The sequence below is a fragment of the Acomys russatus genome, chromosome 2 (assembly GCF_903995435.1).
Source record: "Acomys russatus chromosome 2, mAcoRus1.1, whole genome shotgun sequence".
NCBI classification, from domain to species: domain Eukaryota; kingdom Metazoa; phylum Chordata; class Mammalia; order Rodentia; family Muridae; genus Acomys; species Acomys russatus.
In genome coordinates this window covers 70,479,869-70,504,017 of record NC_067138.1, presented here as the reverse complement: position 1 = coordinate 70,504,017, position 24,149 = coordinate 70,479,869, and the positions used below count along the sequence as shown (strand labels likewise).

The window sequence follows — 24,149 nt, the reverse complement described above, 5'->3', positions numbered from 1 at the left end:
GCTCTTCTTAGAGGTCCTGAGTTCAAGTCTCAGCAACCACATGGCAGCTCATAACCATTTATAATGGAATCTGGCATGCATGTGTATATGCAGACAGAGTACCCATACACTAAATATAAATTAGATAGATAGAGATGGTAGATAGATTTAAATAAATTTAAATGCCTTCTCTCCACCAACTCTTCCCCCTCCAAAAAAAAAATAAAAACCTAAAACAATATCACTAAATAATTAAATAAACTTCCCAACTTAATATGAATCTTTATACCCAAACCAGAGACATCACAAGAAAGTTACAGCCAGTAGGGCTGTATAACATGGTAGCTCGAGCCTGTAATATAACTTCTCAGTAGGCAGAGGCAGGAGGATTGTAAATTTGAGGCCGGCCTCAGCTACATAGTAATTGCCTCACCAGCCCAAACTGCACAGCATGATCCTATCTTTTAAAACAAAACTAGAGCCGAGGCAGGGGGTGGTCACACACCTGTAATCCCAGCACTCTGGGAGGCAGGCAGATCACTGTGAGTTCAAGGCCAGCCTGGTCTACAATGCAAGTCCAAGATAGCCAAGGCTACACAGAGAAATACTGTCATGAAAACAAAACAAAACAAAACAAAAACACTAGAAAATTGAATGCAATGACATATAAAAATAGCCATATATCACAATCAAGTATAATTTATCCCAGGAATGCAAGTTCGTTTAATATTTTTAAAAATAAATTAATATACTAATAGAATAAACAACCAAAAATATATAATCATTACAATAGAAAAATAATAAGACTTGCAAACTCCAATGTCTTTTCACAGTTAAAGAACAAAATAATTCTCAACAAGCTAAGGATAGAAGAAAAATTAACTAATAAAGACTACTATAAAAGAAACCTGTAGCTAACAATATACTTTGTGATCAAAGACTACGTCTTTTTCCTCCTAAGGTCAGTAACCAGACAAGGCTGTCTGCTTTCACCTCTTCTGCTAACACTGTACTAGATGTATAGCTGAGGCAGTTAGACTAGAAAACTAAAGGAGGCGCGATGGCTCAGTGGTTAGGGATGCACACTGCTGAGACCCAAGCTAGTTTCTAGCACCCACACCAGACAGCGCCTGACTTCATAGCAGCTGAGGTTCCCTGAACAAGACGTGCCCAATCTTACCCTAACTTTTTCTCAATTTTTACTTTATTTATTACTATTGTGTATGTGTGGTTTGTAAGTATGAGTGCAGGCAGGGATGAGATATCTCACACCTTATCTTTATTTCATGTGTGTTGGTGTTTTGCCTGCACGTATGTCTGTGTGAGAGTGTCCAGTCCTCTGGAACTGGACTTACAGACAGTTGTGAGCTGCCTGAGCTGCCATGTGGGTGCTGCGACTTGAACCCAGGTCCTCTGGAAGAGCAGTCAGTGCTCTTAAGTGCTAAGCCACCGCTCCAGCCCACCTTGTTTGAATTCTATTGTGAAGGTACCAACTGGAAAAACAACAACAGGAAAAAAAAACCAACTAAGTTTGGAAATATACATATTCTTAATATTTGGTATTTTAAGCAATCAGTGTTTATTTTGTACAATGAAATAATTTTTTGGATTTTTAATTTTTTTCTTTTAGAGACATATATTAAAGTATTTGTGAATAAAATGAACCTTTCTTCAATAATCTAGAGAAAGGTGGGAATGTAAGTAAGATTGGTCCTAAATGGGGGCTGCCAACCCTGGGACCTACTCTGATCACAGAGGAAGACAGGTAGCCCACCAGCGGGGGAACAGGTCAGACTCTGTTGAACATGGGGGTGAACAGTTGAACCCGGGCTGGAGACTGAAGGGAGAAAAGCAGAGTTGAAAAGACCCAACCTTGCACTAGAAGACCCAGAGTCTTTGCCCAGCTCTCCCACTCCCAGCTAACAATCTCATTCAAGGCACATCTACTCTCCGGACTCCAAGGTCCTCACCTTTTAAATGCAGTACAAAGAAATGATCACTAAGCCACAGGGTTAAATTCCCCTTCCTTAAAATTACCACCAGACGGTAGGTATGTGCAATCTAAGCTCTGTCTTTCCTTACATTTTATTTGTTATGTGCTTGTGGTCTGTAGAAATGCGTGCGGGCAGGTACGAGCCATGTCCTACATGTGGAGGCCAGAGGACGACATTCCAAAGTCTGTTCTCCTCCTTCCACTATGGGTTCTGAGGATGGAGCTTGGGCCTTCAGTCTCGCTGTCACACATTGAGCCACTCCACCTGCCCCCAGGAGACGAGCACAAAACTAGGTCTACGAAGCATGTTTGTGCATTTAAGAATTATAAATCAAGGTACCACAGACTCTTCTGCTTGACCAGTTGTGCTGGTTTGAATGAGGGCGGCCTTCTAGCCCACACATCTCAACACTCTGTCCCCAGTTGGTGGGACTGTCTGGGTATGATTAGGAAGTGTGGCCTTGTTGGAGGAGGTGTATCACTGGGGACTGGCTTTGAGGCTTCAAAGAACTTTCAGGATTTCCAGTGCTCTCTCCCTCTTGCTTGTACTCTCAGATCCAAATATAAGCTCTCAGCAGTTCCTGCTGCCATGCCTTCGAGCCATCATCATAGGCTCAAAGCCCCTGAAACCAGTAGATGTTGGGGTGAGGATCACTCAGAGCCCTGGATCAGGGCCCACTCCCTTGCCCTCAGGGCAGGGCCCGCTCTCTAGCTCAGGTGTCATCATGGCAGGGCCAGCTACCCCCCGCCCCCCCCCCGCCGTGTCCTCAGGGCAGGGCCCACTCTCCTGCTCCCATGCTCTCCTGCTCACATGTCATCATGGCAGGGCCAGCTGTTATAATGGCAGGGCTGGCCTACCTGCTCCTGCACCCCCAGAGCAGGGCCCACTCTCCCACCAGCGACTAAAAGTTTTTTAAGGACTAAAACATAATGGGAAAAAGTCCATCTAAAAACCAAGTTAGGATGCTCTGGAGAGTCTAGAGTTCTGGGTCTTTGTGAACATTAAAATCTCCCTGCAGACTAGATCTCTTAGAAAGTGGAAAGCAGGCCAGGCAAGGTGGCACACACCTGTAAGCCCAGCACTTGGGAGGCAGAGGCAGGCGGATCTCTGTGAGTTCGAGGCCAGCCTGGTCTACAAAGTGAGTTCCAGGACAGCCAGAGCTGTTACACAAAGAAACCCTGACTCAGGGAGGAAAAGTGGAATGCTAAGCTCTTCAGAGTTGATGTGAATTCTAGGAAAAGAGAAAGAAAGAAGAAGAGGTGTACAAACTAAGAGAGACCAGAGCATACCGAGCAAATGCAACTTAGGGACCTTGTTTAAATGCTAATATGGATATGTCACCTGTAAACAAACAAAACGCTTAGCAAGACATTGAAATCTGAATGTGCTCAGATATCTGAAATCAAGCAGTCAGTGTTAGTTCTGTGGAATAAAATAGCTTTTAGATTTTTAGTACTTTTAGAGATACATATTGAACTATTTGTAGATAAGTTGAACTTTTCTTCAAATAATGTACTTTTAGTTGGGAGTTCTATACGGTGACCATCAGTTTATGATGGTGAAGGCCCCATTGCCAAAGGCAACCATCTCCAGGGAATGAGAGGAGCGTTTAGCATCTTGGGGAGGTTCCTGTAAGCCAAACCTAGCTTCCCACCACTGCAAACACCTCCGAAAAGAGACAAAGGGGACTCAAAAAGCAGACACAAGCAAGTGTTTCCCGGAAACAGAGAATGTGTCTTTTGCTAGAAAAGATTGCGTTTATTCCTGGAAACACTCTACCATGGAAAAGCTGCCTCCACTGCATGAGACTCGGCCTTTCTTCTCATTCATTTTAAAGGTAAGAGGTAAATGAAGAAAGCGGGAGTCCTGCTGGAAGATGCAGCGAACGGATTCTGTTTTTCTCCTGTGTCCAAGGTTGATGTCCTTAGAACACCAAGCACCGTTCTGGCTAAGGCTGCCCCAAGTGACTGCTCCAGCCTACGCCTCTAGAGATGCCTCACTCTGCACCCTGGAGAGATGGCTCTCATCTTCATCCTCCACACTGGCCTGGAGAATCCTCAGCAGTTTGAGCTCAGGATTCCAGTGGGCTTTGTCTGTACTTCCAGAAGGGCTCGTGGGGCTATCATCTTGGCTGGAAGGCAGGTTTGCCACCATAGTCTCCTCCATGTCATCAATGTCCTCGTAAACCGGTTCATACATTACACTACCTAAAAACAAACAAACAAACAATTTGTATGACAGATTTAGGAAATCCTTGGCTTTCTTTAGGACTACTCCAAAGAGCAAGTGCTATGCTCACACACACATCCTGGCTAGCACAGGGTCCACCCTCCCCATCCTCAGGCACTGCCTGTGATTGCTCCACTTACTTTCTGGACTGGTGGAATAGTATGTGTAGTCACTGCTTAAGTCATACTCCGGCGAGTCATCTACCGGAGCCTAAAATTCATTGGGATAAGCAGAAGAAATGTGAGTTTAGACCTTAGCAAACTGAAAGAGCTTCCAAAACATACTTTTCCTGGAGAAAGGAATATCCTCAGCAGGATACAGACCCACCTCCTGGAGATGAAAGCAAGCCTATCACATACATTCTTTGCTTTCCAGGCCACCCAGATGAAGCCAGGGCCCACTTCTCCTCATTTCTAGAAGTCAACCAAGGGTAGCCTGCCTCCAGAGATGGCTTCCAGAACCTGCCACTGCTCTCACCAAGAGATGCTCTCTATTTTCATGCCTGGGAATGTGAGTGAAATGGTAGCTTCTTCGACCTACCTGAAAGCTTTTTCCTCCTAAGGTCAGTAACCAGACAAGGCTGTCTGCTTTCACCTCTTCTGCTAACACTGTACTAGATGTATAGCTGAGGCAGTTAGACTAGAAAACTAAAGGAGGCGCGATGGCTCAGTGGTTAGGGATGCACACTGCTGAGACCCAAGCTAGTTTCTAGCACCCACACCAGACACCTCCTGACTTCATAGCAGCTGAGGTTCCCTGAACAAGACGTGCCCAATCTTACCCCAACTTTTCAATTTCTACTTTATTTATTACTATTGTGTATGTGTGGTCTGGTGCAAAGTAGGATTTTTTTTTTCTTTTTTTTTTTTTTTTTTTTTTTTTTTTTTTTTTTTTTGACTCTGCTTTTCTCCCTTCTCCAGCCCGGGTTCAACTGTTCATCCCCATGTTCAACAGAGTCTGACCTGTCCCCCCGCCGGTGGGCTACCTGTCTTCCTCTGTGATCAATCAGAGTAGGTCCCAGGGTTGGCAGCCCCCATTTAGGGTCAATCTTATTTATATTCCCACCTTTCACTAGGTTATTGAAGAAAGGTTCATTTTATTCACACTGGTGCAAGAAGTAACACTGTTTTAGCTCTAAGTGTATCACTTAAGGAGTGAATAGGGAAAAAGCCAATAATTAAAGAAAAAGATAGGCTGGAGAGATGGCTCAGCAGTCAAGAGCAACAACTGCTCTTGCAAAGTTTAGATTCCAGCAACCACATCAGAGAGCAAGCATCTACCCACAACATCAATTCCAGTTCCGGGTGAACTGGTGCCCTCTTGTGGCCTCTGTGGGCACTGCACATCCATGGTACACTGTCTCTGCCTCTGTCTCTGTCTATCTCTCAACACACATACATATAAAATAAAATAAATGTTTTTTATATATAAAATGACTAGTCTGTCATTAAGCATCAATAGTCACACAGAAATCATATAGGAGAACACAGGCAACTTAGCTAATCGCCACCTCCCAGTGGCACTGAATGACTGTCCAGCCAACCACAGACTTATTAGAAACACCACATCATGACTAAGCATAATGGCATGCAGCAGCTGTGACAACAGGCCTCAGGAGGCCATGGCAGGAAGATCAAGTCTGAAATCATCCTGGGCTACTTAGCAAGTTCTAGGCTAGCCTGGGCTCCATAATGAGATCCTGTCTCAAGAAAAAACTAAGTACATCATCTCTGCTTGTACTTTGGTGTAGATTGCTGCACAGTAAGAGATCATCAACACTAGACCCCAACAGAGGCCTTGGTGCATACTCACATCTCTTGTGCTGCTTTTTTTCTCTTCCTCTTCCTGTTCCACCTGATTTTCGTCACTTTCCTGTGCTGGTGAAATACTGGGACCTAGTAACACAAAGTCAGTCCAAGCCTCATCTTATTGGCACTTCATGACCCAGTGCTGGAATTGCAGTGGACCCCTAGAGCAAGTCAGTATTTGGGGGACAGGATAGAACCTTGGTGGTAGATGAAAGGGAGTGTGGTTTTCTGGATTTCTTTTTGTCAAGGAGTGTATGTATGCAATATATAATATATATATATATATCATAAAAATGCCTATTTATGAGTTTCCATGTGGTGTTTCAAAATATGCACACCCCATGTAAAGCCTTCTGAGCTTTATTTGTGATCCTGTTTACCTAGGCTGTAATTGCATCTGCTAGAGACTGAAAATGGAAATAAAACATATACTAAGAGACCCAGTGCCAGCAGTGGCAGTGTACACAGCACTCAGGAGGCAGAGGCAGGTGGACGTCTGTGAGTTCCAGCCCAGCCTGGTCTACATAGTGAGTTCTAGGCCAGCTGGGATTATATAGTGAGACCCTCCTTCAAAAAAAGGGGGGCAGGGAGGGCTAAAGAGATGGCTCAGTATTTAAGAGGGCTGGCTGCTCTTACAGAGGACCCAGGGCTCCCATCCCAGAATACACACTGCAGCTCACAACCATCTGCAACTCTAGTCCAGGGGGATTCAATGCCCCTTCTTCTGCCCTCCTTGGGCACTGTGTGCACATGGTCCATATGCATGCAAAACACTCATAAACATAAAATAAAAGTTGAGAGAGAGAAAGAGAGAGAGAGAAACCCTGGCCCTTTTGTGGGCATTGATGGAGTGCCAGGAACCAGATGAAACCCAATCCCTTCTTGAATTCTGACTGAAGCAAGGCGTTTCAATGCACCTCCGCACATTCAGGGGAACGCCGCGCCTTCCCTGCTCTCAAAGGACTGTGGCAGAAAGAAGTCCAATGTTCCATCTATGCCCATCTGAAAGGATAACGAAGCTCATGTTGTACGAGAGCACCTCCAAAGTCATCAACGCAGCACAGTCCAGGTTGTGAGGAAGAAATGTGTCATCTACACTGAGCAGGTAGAGAGGATTAAAGCTAATGGCACAAGAGGCCATGAGGGTGCGCGCCCACAATATACCATCACCAGGCTAAAACCGGACAAAGAGCGCAAACGAATTTTGAAATGAAAGGCCACAGCTCACCATGTAGGAAAGCAAAGCGCAAATGCAAAGGAGGTGCAATCGAAAATGCAGGAAGACAGAAATATTATTTGTAACTTGCATTCAAAACTGGTCAATAAAAGACACAGACAGACAGAAACAGATAGGCCTAGGACTCCTCAAAGAGGTGCCAAGTGGATACCTGCAATTAGCAGCAGCGAAAGAAACTAGAGCTGCACATGGGCATGGGAGGGCACTCCTGTCATCCCAGCACTTAGAAGCGAAGGAAAGAAAGATCAAGAGTTCGAGGTCAACCTGGTCTATGTTGTGAATTCCAAGCAAGTGTGGGCTACATGGTAAGAACCTGTCTCAAAAAGGCACCAAGAAACTACTCGCCCTGTTTCCACCCACTACTACCTGTCTTTTGAGAATGTCACTTGCCCTCCTCTGGTGACATCCCCACCAGACCCTGTTAGCCTCTGAATGCAATACAGGGCCTATGTGGTTTCTTTTACACACACCATTTTCCCAACCACAGCCTGACTGCACCCAACCTCTCCTTTCTCAGTCTTCTCTAGGCAAACAGCCTGTCAGAATTCAGTTGGCTTCGGTGTGCAGTCAGGGTGGACCCACTGACATGGGAATAAAGGCCAATCACGTGTGCAGCCAGCCATGCAGACCTCTTTCCACAATCTCCTCTTAGTCCTCACAGCCACGCTAAGCAGCCACACTCCTCCGAGAAGCCTCTTCCCGGGCCACTCTCAGTTCTAGCAATTCTTTTCCCATATCAGGAAGCCACACATGTTCAAGATCCAATTCATAAATCATCTCCTCTGTAAAGCCCCTCTCAACTCGGCGAGGGCAAGCCACTGCGCTAAGACCATAACTCCAAGAGGCGTTGCAGTCACCCAAGCAAAACAGCTCTTGTTGGGAGCATCAGGAAGTAACATGAAGGTACCAGAATAGAATTGTGGGAGTTGTAGTGATCACCCTAAACATGAACTCACCTCAGACAAATCTCCTACCCTGTGCCTCAGCCTCTCCCACTTCCTACAAGAAGGTCAGGGCATTTTGTAGACCTTCAGGCTAATGGATATTGCTGATACCAGAGACAACAGTGGGATGTGGAGGAAAACAAGAAGATGGTTGGCTTTTTCAGGGACATCTTGCCTGATTCCTCTCAGAACCCAGATTCCAGAGCAAAATCTGGGAATTCAGTTGTTTGCTGAGTAAAGCCAGCAACACAGTCTGAACAAGGCAGAACAACCATACAAGATCAGGGAGAGTCTTCCTTGGCCTGTCCTACTCTGCATCCAAGCTGAGCGATGTCAGCCAGGAAGCACTACATGTATCCCTCAGCCACGTGAGATCAGAACTCCAAAAAGAGAGGTACTGTTCTGGGTTTCAGCATGAATACCAGTCCAAAAAAAAAAAAAAAAAGGCTGCCTGTTAAGTACTGGCTGCTGTTGGTACACAGTGTTGACTGTCAGCTGAGCCTCAGAACCCTTCTGCTTTCAGTGGGGAAGCCAGAGGGCTATTGAGAGACGGGGTCCAGCTACGTAACCCTCCGACTTCCAACCCTCCTCCGAGAAGGAGGGTCACGACAGTGGGTTCTCACTCTGTGCTTTCTTTTTTGTTTGTTTGTTTTTGTTTTTGTTTTTGTTTTTGTTTTTGTTTTTTGAGACAGGGTTTCTCTGTGTAGCCTTGGCTGTCCTGGACTCGTTTTGTAAGACCAGGCTGGCCTTGAACTCGCAGTGATCCACCTGCCTCTGCCTCCCGAGTGATGTGCTTTCTAAAGGAAGATCTGAAGAAAATACAAGCATGAGTCAGTCATCTCGCAAATGCCCACATGAGGCCAACAGATTGCCTCTGCTGCTTGTCTAGTAACTAGTCCAAGGACGACTCAGGGTAGACTAGCCAGCCGGATTGAGTTTTTCCAGGACAATCCAGAATGCTTGGCAAATGCAAGATCCTAAGCTGGCAAAAGCATGTTTGACTGCTGCCTTTAGCTGTATCCCAGGAGTCTATCATTTGACTGAGCAAGGGGAAGGTTATAAATGTTGGCTTACATATACTGAACTGTCTCTCGGCATCACTCGCGTCTGTCTGAGCCTTCTGAAACCAACATAAGGAGAAACTGGATTAGGACTTTGAAAGAAAAAGAAAAAACAAAACCACAACAACAACAAACAAACCTTTTGCAAAAAGAAAGAGCTGAAAAAGACTGTCAGATAGTAATGTTACGCCCTCAACCAACAGCCAGCGAACCCCTCCTCGCAGCTGCCCCTTTCCAGCCCATGCTGTGGCCACACCCCACCGGCTTCTCTCAGCACTCTACCTCTGTCATAGTAGGGGTTCCCTCACTCTTCTGCTGCTGCTCCTGCTTCCTGGAACCTGGAAACCAGAGAGGCCGGCTCAGCCCTCTTCCGGCTGACAGCCCACCCCTTCTGCTAGGCTGCCTACTGTGACCTGCCCCACTATGGTGACGACTCTCCTTCCCTGGCCAGGACCAAGCAAGAAACTGGAGTCCCCTGAGTTCTCCATGTGACCCTGTGTGACTGTGGCAAGAAACACAATGGAACAGGGACCAAATGGCATGAGAGGACTAGGCTGTGATCGTGGGGACCTGAAGGATCAGTCCCAGCAGACCCCTCACCTCTCTTCAGGCTGGATTGCAGCTTCCTCAGATGGTCAGGGTACCGCAACGATGGTCTCTAATGGGGGGAATTAACAAAAAGCCTTAGCCGGGAGGTGGTGGCACACGCCTTTAATCCCAGCACTTGGGAGGCAGAGGCAGGCGGATTGCTGTGAGTTCGAGGCCAGCCTGGTCTACAAAGTGAGTCCAGGACAGCCAAGACTACACAGAGAAACCCTGTCTCGAAAAACCAAACAAAAACAAAAAGCCTTTCTGTCTTTCTGTGGGTCTTTCTTTGCCCCAAGTACACCTATCCACCTAATCTATAAAACATGTTTTTGAGAAACCAGTGTTTGGCAGCAGCATTGTAGCAAGGTTCGAGGACGAAGGGAAAGGAGCCTGAAGCAGAGCCCGGAAGACCCAGAGGCTTTGCTCCCCTTTGCCCTCCCACTCTACTGGCTTTCACTTCCACACAATCCAGTCCTCTGCTCTACAAGGCATAGGTCCAGAGTGGGAGAGCAAAAGGAACCGTGAACAGAAAACCAGTTCTTCCTGTCTTGGAGACAGCTGTGCTTGATCTCCTCGCAGGCCTCTTACTTGCAGAGTGACTCGGTGAATACTTAGGTACATCTTAGAAGAGAGAGCACTGTCGGGTCGATTCTTTTCCGGGGGAGGAGACTTCTTCATCTTGGACAACTCGATGTTCACCTCAGGGAGAGCTATGGCTTTCTCATGTGCCAACATGCTAAAGGGGACAGAGACACCCAGACAGTCAGCAGTAGCTCTTTCCAGAGAGTGGAACTAAAGAGAGAGATGAAAAGGGCTCAGAAATGCCAGGCGTGGTGGCACATGGCTTAATCCCACACTCAGGAAGCAGAGGCTGGGAGATCTTTGTGAGTTCAAGGCCAGCCTCGTCTTCAAAGAGAGTTCCAGGACAGCCAGGGCTATTAGCCTGTCTTGAAAAACCAAACCAAAACAAAACAAAACAAAAGAAAAAGAAAAGAAAAGGGCTCAGAATTTTTAAAAACTGTCACTTTGGCTCTAGAAAGGCTCGCATGGGCCTCCCTCAGCAATACCTTTCCCACTCAACTAGCATGACCACAGCTGAGTCTACTAAGGGCTTACTCCTCATTTTGCAGATGAGGAAAGCAAAGCAGAAATGAGCTAAAAGCTGGGCAGTGGTGGCGCACACCTTTAATCCCAGCACTCGGGAGGCAGAGGCAGGCGGATCGCTGTGAGTTCAAGGCCAGCCTGGTCTACAAAGTGAGTCCAGGCCAGCCAAGGCTACACAGAGAAACCCTGTCTCAAAAAATCAAAAAAAAAAAAAAAAAAAAAAAAAAAAAAAAAAAAAAGAAAGAAAAGAGCTGAAAGAAGTTACCAATATTCAGAAAGCCAGATAAGCATCAACACGCCATTCAGAGATTGTCACCCTCCAAACCACATACACCATTCTGCCTCCCAAATGGACAGATATCCACAGATAGTTTATGAGGGGGGGATGGGATCCAAATGCGAGTCCACTAAGGAGCTTAGCCCTGAGCCCAGTAGATGGTCAGTACTTGATGAACAGTAGCAGTGGCGACCCCCACCCTGCCTGTAAGTAGATCCAAACTAGAAGGGTGGCTCCCTGTTCTCCTTAGAACACATGGTTTTGCTGTTTCTTGGCTTCAGTGAAAAGCAGGGGTCTGGCTCTCCCCTTGACGCCATGACACTCACCACTCCTCCAGTAGACTCTGGGGAAGCAAGTCGAGGTGGGCCCATAGTGGTAAGGCTTCGGAACTTAACTGGTCAAGTAAGTGCACTGGGGAGGGAGGAGGTACAATCACCCCCGGACTTCTTGAGTGCACTGATACATATTGCTTTCCAGAGAAATACAGGGAGGACTTGGCTTTCTGGAGGAGACAAAAGGCGAGGGACCCTCTGGAGCATCCTTCTCAAGCTCGTTTCTTCCTATCAATACCCCACCCTGACAAGGAACTCCTTGTTTTACCCTTTTGGGTTCATGCAGATAAGAGGGGTGAGTAGGGATAGGGAAAACCTAGAAGGAAAGACCATCCGGCCTACAGGACCACTTCATAAGGGACGAAGCAAAGAACTCACGTCTCCCCGTTTCTTTCTCCTCTTCTTCCCAGGCAAGCTGGAAAAAGTAGACTTTCCAACTGATCTTGAAATAAGGAAAAGCAGAACTCATTCCCAGGTATTTGAAATAGCATTTGTAAACGACAAGCAAGGAGATGGCAGGAATTTTTCAGTTTTTTTCATGCATCCACAATTCTAGCCCTGGCCCATCTGCCTCCACACTGCCTCCACATGAAAGAAAATGAACTTCTATGGCTCTTGTTGGTGACAGCATATGTAAACACACACACACAACACACACACAACCCACACACACACATGTAGCCTACACATGAACCCCCCCCCACATATATAAAGTAGGATTATTTGTGCATAATGAGAAAATGGGAAAGAAATCCTGAAGGTTGCTATAAATGAGAAGGGTGCTTTGATGGTGGTGTTTTTATTCAGTCCCTTTACAAGAATTGAAAACATCAGTGTTTGCTCAAGAAAGGCCAAACACCTTTCCTACAGTGGTCAGTGCTAGCAAGCCTCTGGGCTTTCCCTCTGCTTATACACAAGTCTTACACATTATTCCTTCTGTAGCGATACCCTAGGCCTCAGGGTTGAGATCAGACTTTCAGACACTTTACTGGGGGCTCTTTTCCTCATTTTTTGAGGGGAAGCAAAAAAAAAAAAAGTGTTTCTTTTTAAGTGGAAGGTTTTGTTGTGTGTTTACATGTATTTATTTAGGAGGCTGAGGCTACACATAGCACTGTGAAGTGTGGAGACCAGAGGGCAACTGGCAGGAGTCAATTCTCTCATTTGACCATGTGCGTTCCAGGGATCGGACGCAGGTCATTGGGCATGGTGGAAAGTGTCCTTACTTGCTAAGTCATCTCATGGATGCAACACTTAATTCTTTTTTTTTTTTTTAACTTATTTATTTATCGTATATGAGTGCTTTATCTGCAGAAGAGGGCATCAGATCACATTACAGATCGGGAGCCACTATGTGGTTGCTGGGAATTGAACTCAGGACCTCTGGAAAAGTAGGCGGAACTCTTAACCACTGAGCCATCTCTCCAGCCCCCAACACTTAATTCTTAAACCTCACAAACAAATTCAGCTTTGGGAGGGAGGACAGTGAGATAGCTCAGCAGGTAATAGCACCTATCACCAAGCCTGATGACCTGCGTGTGATCCCTGGACCCCACATGGCGAAAACAAAGGAGAGAACCAACTACTGCAAATCTTCTGACTTTCACATGGGCACCTTAGTAAATAAATGTGTTTTAAAAAAAAAAAAAAAAGTGTAAATTCATTCCCCACACCCCCAAGCCCAACCATCTGAGTTTGAGTTTGATCTCTGGGTTCCATCCCATACAGTAGGAGAACCAAGTTCAGCAAGATGGCACACAAACGTGCATGCTCATATATACACAAAAAATAACTGTAGTAAATACACTGGACCGCCCTGTCTATGTGCTATTTACTCCCATTTAGAATATGAAGTAGAGGGTTCCCACAGCTTGCATCTCACAGTACATTACAACAGAACTCCAGTGCAGAGGTGAGTCCTGATTGCTTTCTATGTTTGGCCTGCTGCTGTTTACAGTGAGATAGCTAGAAGGGAGGTGACAATAGGGCGTGTGTGCGCAGAAGACTGCAGGGAACTTAAAGAGTATGGGTCCTAGAGAAGATGCTCACCTCATATTCTTCTTCGCTTTTTCTGGAACCCAGGTCACAACCATATTTCTGACATCGCCAGGGAAAGGAAGCTCTGCGTCATTCAGATTCAACACTGAAAGCTGGGAAAAGACATGCAGGGGACCGTCTGAGGCCCCAGCCTCCAGCTGGTACTCACTGGCAGGCCAAACACTGTGATGCTATGGTCACCAAAACATTTGGCGATTCAGAAAATGATTTTTAAAGACATTTCTGGAGCTGCAGAGATGGCTCAGTGGGTAAGAGCACTTGTTGCTCGGGCAGGGGGTCTGGGTTTGGTTCCCAGCACCTACATGGTGGTTCATAAGCATCCACAACTCCTGTTCCCGGGACGCTGATGCCTTCTTCTGCCCTCCACAGGCACCAGGCATGTACACAGTGCACATCCAGACACACAGGCAACACACTCATACGTGTAACATAATAAGTAGACCTAAAAAAAATTAAGTAGGAAAAAAGACATTTCTAATCTGCAAAATCATCTCCACGGTATTCTTTAAAACAAAACAAAACAAAAAACCTCCTGTACCAGATACCAATACAAGTACTTCTCAAGGGGAAGAATTTTTAAATAGCCTTCCCTGCTTATCCATGACATTATGGCAGAAATTTAGAAGAACCCAACCCACCTCACACGAGGCTGTCCAGAGGCAAGCCTATGATAACAATACTGATTCTACCACTGCGCTGCAAAGACTTAGACCCACATGGGTAAATGCAGCCTGAGTTTTGGAAGCATAGACACACTGAGTCCAGGTAATCATGGTTCCTTCCTTTAGTTCACCCTGTCTGCAATTATAGACATCCATGTGCGTTCACGTGTTCATTTCTCTCACACCTGGGATTGATCACACAGCAGTAGGGTTCAGAAAATCCTACAGGCCATCTAGCCCATATTTTCTTTAAGATTTTTTCCAAAGTTATCAAAAAAATTGTTTTGCCTGCTGATCAGGACTGACTTTGGGAGACAGAGGCAGGTAGATCTCTGTGAGTTCTAGGCCAGCCTGATCTACATAGTAAGTTCCAAGCCAGCCAGGGCTACATAGTGACACTCTGTCTCAAAAACAAAAAACAAACAAACAAAAAAAAAAAAAAAGGAAGAGAAGGAAAAAACAGGACTGAAAATATCAGAATACTTCCCCTATGGTGGAAGTGAAGATTACTCTATGCTCTTTTTGACTGTATATCTAACTTTTTTTTTTTTTTTTTTTTTTTTTTTTTTTTTTTTTTTTTTTTTTTTTTTTTTAGTTTTTCGAGTAAGGCCTCCTCATTCATGCCATCCTGATCATGAGGAATGATGTCGGGGCTGGGGAGGTAGCTGGGGGAGAAGACCCAGGGTGGATTCCCAGCACCCACATGGTGGCTCACAAGCATCTAACTCCAGCTCCAGAAAATCCAATGCCCTCTTCTGGCTTTGGAAGACACTAAGCACACATGCAGGCAAAACAATCACACCCAGAAAAAAAAGAACGTTAAAGAAACAATAATGCCAAAGGCAAAATATCCCCCACTAATCAAGAGAAAATGTAGCAGAAGCAACTTTGGCTTACTTTGGGAAGTTTAGTAGAATGGCTGGTCACACCTTTGCCAAGTAAAGCCTTCCGGGACCTGGAAAATATGAGTCCAAGCATGAAACAGAGACAAAGGGATGAAAAGTCCATGGAGTAATGAAGCTCATGCTCTGAAGAAAACCTATCTACACTTACTATGACAGCCCTGGAGGTAACTGACCAATCACAGGCACTCCTACACAGCTGTCACACACTGCACTCTCTAAGTAGCTCGTCGAACTCAAGCCATGACCTACACCTCTTTCTAGCCACAGAGAACTAGGCACAGACCCCTAAACAATAGCAGCGTACTAAGGACCAATAAGATGGCTCTAGGTAAGGTCCTCACTGTACAAGCCTGACAACCTAACCTTGGTCCCAGATATCCACACTGCAGACACAGAACCAACTCCCAAAAGCTGTCCTCTGGCCGGGCGGTGGGGCACGCCTTTAATCCCAGCACTTGGGAGGCAGAGGCAGGTGGATCACTGTGAGTTTAAGGCCAGCCTGGTCTACAAAGTGAGTCCAGCCCAGCCAAGGCTACACAGAGAAACCTTGTCTCGAAAAACCAAAAACAAACAAATAAAAAAAAGGGTTGTCCTCTGACCTCCACTTATGCAGTGTCATGCCTATATGTTTGTATACACACATACACACACACACACACACACACACAGAGAGAGAGAGAGAGAGAGAGAGAGAGGGGAGAGAGATCCTGTTATGTTTCATATCATTTGCTCATTTTTAAGACATTTTAAATTTATAAATAAAAGTAATATGGAGGTGATGCAAAAAAAAAAAAAATCCCACTCATTCTGATCTATGAAGTGTCGTGTGATAGAGACCTCAATTTCCACTGTTACTGTCTACAGCTAGGCCTTACCTGTGAGCCCACATCCTTCCTGCTCTGTGTTCCAAACGCCCAGCAATGTCCTCTCACCTGCAGGCCTGCATGTGTTATTCCTACCGTTGGGGTTTTTCTCCCGGCCGGCATTCTCCTTCACTATGCTCTAATCTCAGGGCTGGGGACCGACGCCCGCTGTGCAGAGGGCAGTGCCCTAGGTTGGGAACCCTTTCCTGTGCTGCACTCCGCCCTGATTGATGGCATCTTTGCCTCCCCAGCTAGGATGAAGGGCCCTGAGCTCAGGCACCATCTTGTTTCCACTGGATAAACCAAACCTTGTTGTATCCCCAGCATCCATCCTGGTGACTCCCACTAAAAATACATCTCTGAACTGCATATGTGACTAAACAAATGATGCTGTGACTCCTGCTGTCAAAGGGGCTGAAGATAGGACAGAGGGCCGGAACACATCCATAAGCATGGCAGAAAAAAATGGTCACTACTGGAAGAGTTCAGAAGATCAAGGAGAACGGTAAGAGGTGAACCCCAGGCTTTGAGAGCGGCCAAGGGCATATTCCCTCATTCAACAGAACCCTCTGTGCCAGGCACTGTTGGAGACACGAGGAGTAGAATGCGAGGAATCTACCTGGGCCCTCTGGAAAAGCAACCAGTGCTCTTAGCCACGAAGCCATCTCTCCAGTCCCCAGCGCTGACAATTTAATGAAAGAACGCTATGAACTGACGTCCCCACCCCCACTCCCAAAGCCGCATCCACAGTAAAGCATCTGTAACGTTGAATGGCTGACTCTGTGACTATGGAGAGGTAGGACGCTACAGCTGCAGAGCCGAACGCCCCTGCGCCAGCTTTCATTCCCTTTAGAACCATTTGCTGTCCAGCTCTGTGTCTGACTTGATGCATTTGTAACCAGCAGGTGAAACCTTAGAGATGCTGGCCAGGAGCTAAGTGAGAATATCATCGGACTGCATCCGAGACCTACCAAGGAGATCGCTCCAGCTTTGTTGTAACCTCTCTGTTTCACTCACATTTGGCTCAAAAATGAACACTCTATATTCGTTGTTGTTGTTGTTTGAGACAAGGCTTCTCTCCACAGCTCTGGTTGTCCTGGAACTTGTTATGTAGACCAGGCTGGCTTCAAACTCACAGAGCTCCGCCTGCTCTACTTCCCGAATGCTGAGATTAAAAGTTTGTGCCACTACTCCCAGTTTGTATTTCCTTTGAGAGGTGTGTTTTGTGGAAACACAGCAACCAGATCAAAAAAACGCTGCTTCTCAGAGCAGCATGCAAGGCAAAAGAGGCCAAGTCAAATGATTGTTAAGGTATATATGGGAAAGTTTAAATAGGGTGCTCACCTGTGTGACAAAGCAGTTCTTGGGCTGGAGAGATGGCTCAGAGGTTAGGAGCACTGACTGCTCTTCCAAAGGTCCTGAATTCAATTCCCAGCAACCACATAGTGGCCCACAACCATCTGTAATGAGATCTGGTGCCCTTTCTGGTGTGCAGGTGTACATGCAGGCAGAACATTGTAAACACAATAAATAAATAAATAAATAAATAAATATTAAAAAAAGAAAAGAAAAGAAAAAGCAGTTCTTAAATTCAAACTGGATGACACAGAAGAAATAGCTGCAAGAAGATGTACGGCAATTTTTTTAATAGGGAAATTCTGTTCCCAAGGGACATTGGCAATGTATGGGTGTGTTTTAGATTGTCACAGCTGCAGGCGAGACAGTACTGGCCTGCAGCGGGTAGAGACAAGACTGAAGAACAATATCCAATGACACACAGCACAGACCCCAAATAATCACTATCTGATCCAGTCATGGTGCATGCAAAACACCAGGCTAGGGAGCAAACTGTAGGCGCGTGAGCTGTGGGGTGGGAACTGTGGAGTATGTGATAGCAGAAAGACAAGGTGGCTGAAACCTACCGAACAAGGAAGCGAGTCACACAAGATGCGGGGCACAGCAATGAAGGATCTCCTGTGGCAGTATAAGCCGCTCCAAGGACTTAACGAAGCAGAACCGAGGGAAGGGAGCCTTTGAGGTTGGGAGGACTGCGTGGGCAAAGTGTCAGAGACATCAAGGCACCATCAGAAAAGCCAGTTTGGCTCTGAGAAAAAGTTGAAATCAGAGAGTGAGGACCTGAGCAGAGAAGAGGCCAGCAATCAAAAGTGAAAGGACTGGCATCCCACCGGACCCCAAGACCAGGTTCTCAGCACAAACGAGATGTATTTGCCCCAGAGGGCCAAATAATAATTAGGCAATTATATTCCCTAATAAGAGACAGACAGCAGGTAGGAAACAAGGGAGAAAGAGAAGGGGACAGGGGTATTTGTCCCAGGGGACAAAGGACTGCTTCTGGACAGAGGAGACAGATGTGATCCATAGGAAAACAGTGGTTTATACTGGTAAAATGGAGAAACCCTGAATTAGGAAGAGGTGTTTAATTTTGATTAGGCATGTTAATTCTGTGAACCAAAGAAGGCTTTTGATTGCTGGGCCTCAATACTTCAATAGTTGGACCTTGGTAGTCAGCCTCAGGAGGAGGAAGTGGCCAAATAAGGGACTAGACCATGGTGGCTAGCTTTAGGAAGGTAATATGATGGTTTTTAGCAAGACAGAGGGAATGAGGAGGAAGGCCAAGGCCTGCAGAGCCGTGTGTGGGAGCTAGCTAGAGTCCCTTCAATAGGCTACCACTCTAGAACAAGCAGACTAGAAGGAATTAATTAGTGAGGAGATGGGCAAAGCAGTATTCCTAGAAGTTTATTCTATTGGTCGTAATGTAAAAGTGTGAGAGAAGAGGCAGGAAATCAGGAGAAAATCCTTAGATTGTTTACATGAACTAAAGAAAAGAGAACACTTCAAGGGTAGCCACCAAGACTTGGACTCAGGCAGCAGGTCTTTGAATTTTATCTACCTATCTATCTATCCATCCATCTATCTATCTATTCCATTTCTTAAAACAGGGTTTCTCTCAGGGGCTGGAGAGATGGCTCAACAGTTAGGAGCACTGGCTGCTCTTCCAGAGGTCCTGAGTTCAATTCCCAGCAACCCCATGGGACTCATAGGTGGCTCACAACCATCTATAATGTCATCTAATGCCCTCTTCTGGCTGCAGACTTATATGCAGGCAGAACTCTGTATATGTAATAAATAAATATTTAAACAAACAAACAGGGTTTTGCACTGCAATTTCATGGTTCAACAAAACTGAATGCCTATACTGTGCAAGCGATTAAACAAAAAAAAAGCTACTAGGAGCTTACAAGTAGTTTCATATGTAAAACTAAAAAAAAAAGAAAGAAAGAAAGAAAAAAGAAAAGGAAAGAAAGCATGAGCCAGGCATTGTGGTCCATGTCTTTAATCCTAGCACTTAGGAGGCAAAGACAAGTAGACCTCTGAGTTCAAGACCAGTCTAGTCTACTTAGTGAGTTCCTGGACAGCCAGGACTATGAAGAGGAAAGAAAAATAAAAAGAAAAGAAAGAAGAAAGGAGAAAAGGGAAAGAAAAAATAAAGAGAGAGAGAGTTGAGCACGGTGGTGCAGACCTGTAATCCCAGCACTCAGGGAGGCAGAAGCAGGTGGATCTCTGAGTTCAAGGCCAGCCTGGTCTACAGAGTCCAGGACAACCAAGAACACACAGACAAAAACGTTGTCTTGAAAAACGAGAGAGAGAGAGAGAGAGAGAGAAGAGGGAGGGAGGCAGGCGTGTGGACTGTTCTCTGATGACCTTCAGAAGCTGACAAGGTTGCCCCCAGTTAGCAGCTAAGTTATGCCCTGACACTTAAAATTCATTTACTGGGTTCCCAAGCCAGTACTACTACAAAATGCGACTATATTTGGAGACAGAATCTTAAAGAGATAACCATGGTGAGATGAGGTCCTGTGGGTGGGCCCTGATCCAATAGGACTAGCATATTTATAAAATGAGATTAGAGTTAAAACACACAAAGAGCAAAGGCCACAAGAAGCCTAAGGGACAAGATGCCATCCCCCAGGAGAGGGGCTCAGGGAGAAATAACCCTGACCCCTGGTCTCAGACTCCAAACCTACAGAATTCCCTGACAATGAATTGCACTAGTTATTATCACCCAGGCCATGGTATCTCACAATGTCAAAGCAATGCAACCCAAATGACCCTGGAACACATGTTGGACGGTTCCTCTGGGTTCCCCTCTCCCCGTTTACTGCCTACTTAACCTTGGCTAGGTCCCATTTTGCTGTTTTGTTTTTGGTACCACGCCTCACACATGCTGAGATGTTCTCTCTCCACTCTTTAGTGTTTTACCAGTGAGCTCCATCCCCAGCCTTTGTGTTTTCTTTTAAATTTAACCTTATCAGAGTCAACTGTGTGGATAAGAGAAATGCAGACCTGGGGTTTGGAAACACAGTTAAGGAAAGATTCCATGACAATTTACCTGCCGTGACATTTGGAGGCTGGTTTCAACGATAAAGAACGTTCCTTGGGGAAGGTACTTTCTGATGGTGTTTGCTGAACCGCACTCTTCTTGGCCCATAAGCAAGTATCTGTGATATTTATAATGGTGAGAGTCGGGAGTTTATCTGAGAAAGCAGACCAGAGCAAAATGTGTCACCTATTGCGTGGAGAAAGAGAACCAAACAGAAACAGCATAGGGACTTTGTGACAAAGACAACAGAGGCTAGGTAAAGCACCTTCGGCTTCTGGAGGAGATTTGCTGGATGTCTCCAGGATCCTAGGATGGCCCCTTTCAATCCGTCGGAGAGATGCCCAGCACTGTGGATGCTGACAAACTGGCGCTCTGCAGGTGGTCTCGTCCCATCGGGCCTCATCTGGCAAGTTCATAGCTATAAACAGGTTAAGACAAAACCTAATCTTGCAGTGTTTTAGCCTTCTGGAGAATTAGCAGCCACACACTTAGGGTTTTGGGTTTTTTTTTTTGTTTTGGTTTGTTTGTTTGGTTGGTTGGTTGGTTTGGTTTTTTGGTTTTGTTTTGTTTTGTTTAAGATTTTTTTGTTTAAAAAAACATTTTTTTGCTTTACATATGTGAGTGCTCTGTCTGTATGTACACCTTCATGCCAGAAGAGGGCATTAGATCTCATTATAGACAGTTGTGAGCCACAGTGTAGTTGCTAGGAATTGAACTCAGGACCTCTGGAAGAGCAACCAGTGCTCTTAACCTCTGAGCCATCTCTCCAGTCCCCAGGGATTATTATTTTTATACATTGGACAGCCATACAGTCCAGATTTCAATTTAAACCGAAATCATATACTTTCTATTGAAAGCTGGCCTCAGTAGTGCATGTCTACAATCCGAGCACTCAGGAGGCAGAGGCAGATGGATCTCTGAGTCTGAGGCCAGCCTGGTCTACAAAGCAAGTCCAGGCCAGCCAAGGCTACACAGAGAAACCCTGTCTCAAAGAGGGAAAATGTTTTAATTATTTTTGTAAAAATTGTAGAAGCATCAAATAAGATATAAATTGTTATGTATGACATATAACAACTGCCCAATAAATATTATCAGGCTGGGGAGATGGATGCCTAAGTAGCTAACGCACCTAGGGGACAAAGCATGGACAAGGACCCGAGTTCTAATGCCCAGAACCCACATAAAGCTGGGCCCAGCAGCACATCTGTAACCCACTGCTCCTTACTATAAACAGTAAAGCAGAGAGTCCTCAAAGGCTGGAGAATCCCTTGAAGCTTATGGGCTAACTAGCCTGGCATATGCCAGTGTGAGCAGCAGAAAGAGACCCTGCCTCAAGGTAGAGGGCAAAGACCCACATCCAGGTTGTCCTCTGACCTCCGCAGCAGCTCCACAGCGCAGCCCGTGGCTAGCCACACTTGTACACATACAAGTGCATGCATTATACGCACACACAGATAAATTAAATTACTAAAAATAAATACGATTAATCCTCTTTTGTTTGTTTGTTTGTTGTTTTTGGTTTCTCGAGACAGGGTTCTGTTGTAACCTGATTAACCTACTTAAACTCAATAACCCCTCCATTGAGACCTACTTTAGTTCCTGGAATAACAGGCCCCCGTGTTAGCACCTGCCATCGCCTTTAGCCTGTCATAAGCTATTTTGCCTCCAAGTCTCCATTTTGATCATAAGGTGAAATTCAGTTCAAGTTCTCAGGCCCTACATGCCTGAGACCAGGATGGGTCAATACTCGCTGCTTAGAATAAGACATTAGATGATAAATACATGTTCCACCAGAGTTAAGGCCACAACATCCTGCGATGTTCCTTTCTCCTGGAACTGTGGGGAACTGCAAAGTCCCCAAGCTTATAGCCCAGTCAATCAGCTTAAAAACACTTTATCTAGTTACCTAGACTTGGAACAAAATCAATTTTTGTTTAGCTCATCAAAATGATGTAATGCTGCCCTGCCCCCACCCCCTCACTTCCTACACCTGGTTACCTGGTTGGGGTTTTTCCGTATAAAAAGCCTGCCTTAGAAACAGACCGGTGTTACAGTTTGGTTCCAAAATCCAGGCCTACTTTAGTTCCGTGGCCCTGACTGGTTTCCATCGATTTGAGTCTGGTGTTTGAGTGGTCAGTGTGCAGCCATATTCCTGAACACATAGCAGGTTCCTTCATGTAGCACTGACTGTTCTGGAACTCTCTTTGTAGACCAGGCTGCCCTTGAACTCACAGAGACCCGCCTGCTTCTGCCTCCCCTGCTGGGATTAAATGGGTGTGCCACCACCATCACCCAGGCCAACAATCCTTTTTTAAAAGAGGTTATTGAATGACTCTAGCTACCCTATCCCTTTAACATATTACATTTTATCCATGGCATGTACCACGTCATGTACCATGGCAACCATGCCTCACACATGAAGGCCAGCAGGAATCTCATTCTCTCATAAGCCCAAAGACTGAACAGGTCCTCATCCTAAAAGTGTCTTTACCCAGCCAGGCATGGTGGTACACACCCGTAATCCCAGCACTGGGGAAGCAGAGGCAGGCGGATCTCTTGTGAGTTCGAGACTAGCCTGGTCTATGGAACGAGTCCTGGACAGTGAAGGCGACACAGAGAAATTCTATCTCGAAAAACCAAGAAAAAGAAAATGTGTCTTTACTCACTCCGTCCCCTTTTTACTTTTTTTTTTTCCAGCTTTTGGTTTTTGGAGACAGGGTTTCTCTGTGGCACCCTGACTATTCTGGAACTGTCTCTGTAGCCCAGGCTGACTTCAAACTCACAGAGATCCATCTGCCTCCCAAGTGCTAAGATCAAAAGCATGTGTCATCACCAGCCCAGCTCCCTTTTTAGCTTTTAAAGGACATTTTCCATTTCCTCTTTTATTCAACACATTTATTGATTGCCAAACACATGAGAAGATCTGATTAGGGCAATAAACAAACTCCCTGTTCTAAACAGCTTATAATTTAAATCAGAGATAAGAAACTACTGGCCTGGGTTGCACCTGGCCTATAAATAATTTAGCTTGGCAGGCAGGCACTTTGAGCCAGTATCATAAAGCTGAAATGGTCCATAATGTTAGATTTCTGGCTTCTCTCCAAGATCAAAATGCCTGACAGCACCAGACCCAGCGAAGGCTTGAGGTACTTAAACCAGCCCTGTGCGAACTGCAGAGTTCTTTCCCCTCCCCCGCAACAAACCCTCTGCACCGTTCACTCTATGTCCCCTGTTGGGTTTTTGTTTTGTTTTTCTTTTTCTTTTTCTCCCAATAGGGAAAATGATGTCTCCATCAAAAATGAGAAAATAAGTCTTGGAACAATATGTTTTAAGGAAAAAAAAAAAAAAAAAAGAACACAGCATTAGTTCTCAGTAGGAGTATTTTTTCGGTACTTAATACCAAAATTACACAACTTAAAACGCTATTGGAAACGTAAAATCAGGTAATGATTTTGATAGGAAATATGTACGATGAATCAATTAATGAATTTTAAAAATGCAACTTTAACTCCGGTTTTTGAATATGATTCATTACTCTTACAATCGGATGCTTTTTGCCCTTTCAGTACCGGACCAGACCAAACTGAGCTCCGAAGTTTCATCAGGCGTCTCTGGATACCGCCGTCTTTACAGCTGTCCTAGTAAAGTAGCATTTTTTTTTTTAAAGCATACGTTTAGATAACATTTATCCTTAACACAATTATTACAA

The 24,149-nt window shown here is 45.4% G+C and overlaps 1 protein-coding gene across 1 annotated transcript; it reads right to left on the bottom strand.

Annotated features, from left to right (window-relative positions):
- Positions 1–3,932: 3,932 nt before the first annotated feature.
- Positions 3,933–24,133, bottom strand: C2H9orf43 (chromosome 2 C9orf43 homolog). The gene is made up of 12 exons (XM_051156481.1): positions 23,982–24,133; positions 20,706–20,858; positions 20,450–20,594; positions 15,168–15,225; positions 13,600–13,700; positions 11,932–11,995; positions 11,548–11,723; positions 10,429–10,576; positions 9,853–9,910; positions 6,015–6,097; positions 4,343–4,412; positions 3,933–4,180 (listed from the first exon to the last, which is right to left on the bottom strand). Exons 1-12 carry the CDS (start codon positions 24,040–24,042, stop codon positions 3,951–3,953), a joined length of 1,347 nt encoding a protein of 448 aa, XP_051012438.1. The 5' UTR covers positions 24,043–24,133; the 3' UTR covers positions 3,933–3,950.
- Between the last annotated feature and the right edge of the window lie 16 nt (positions 24,134–24,149).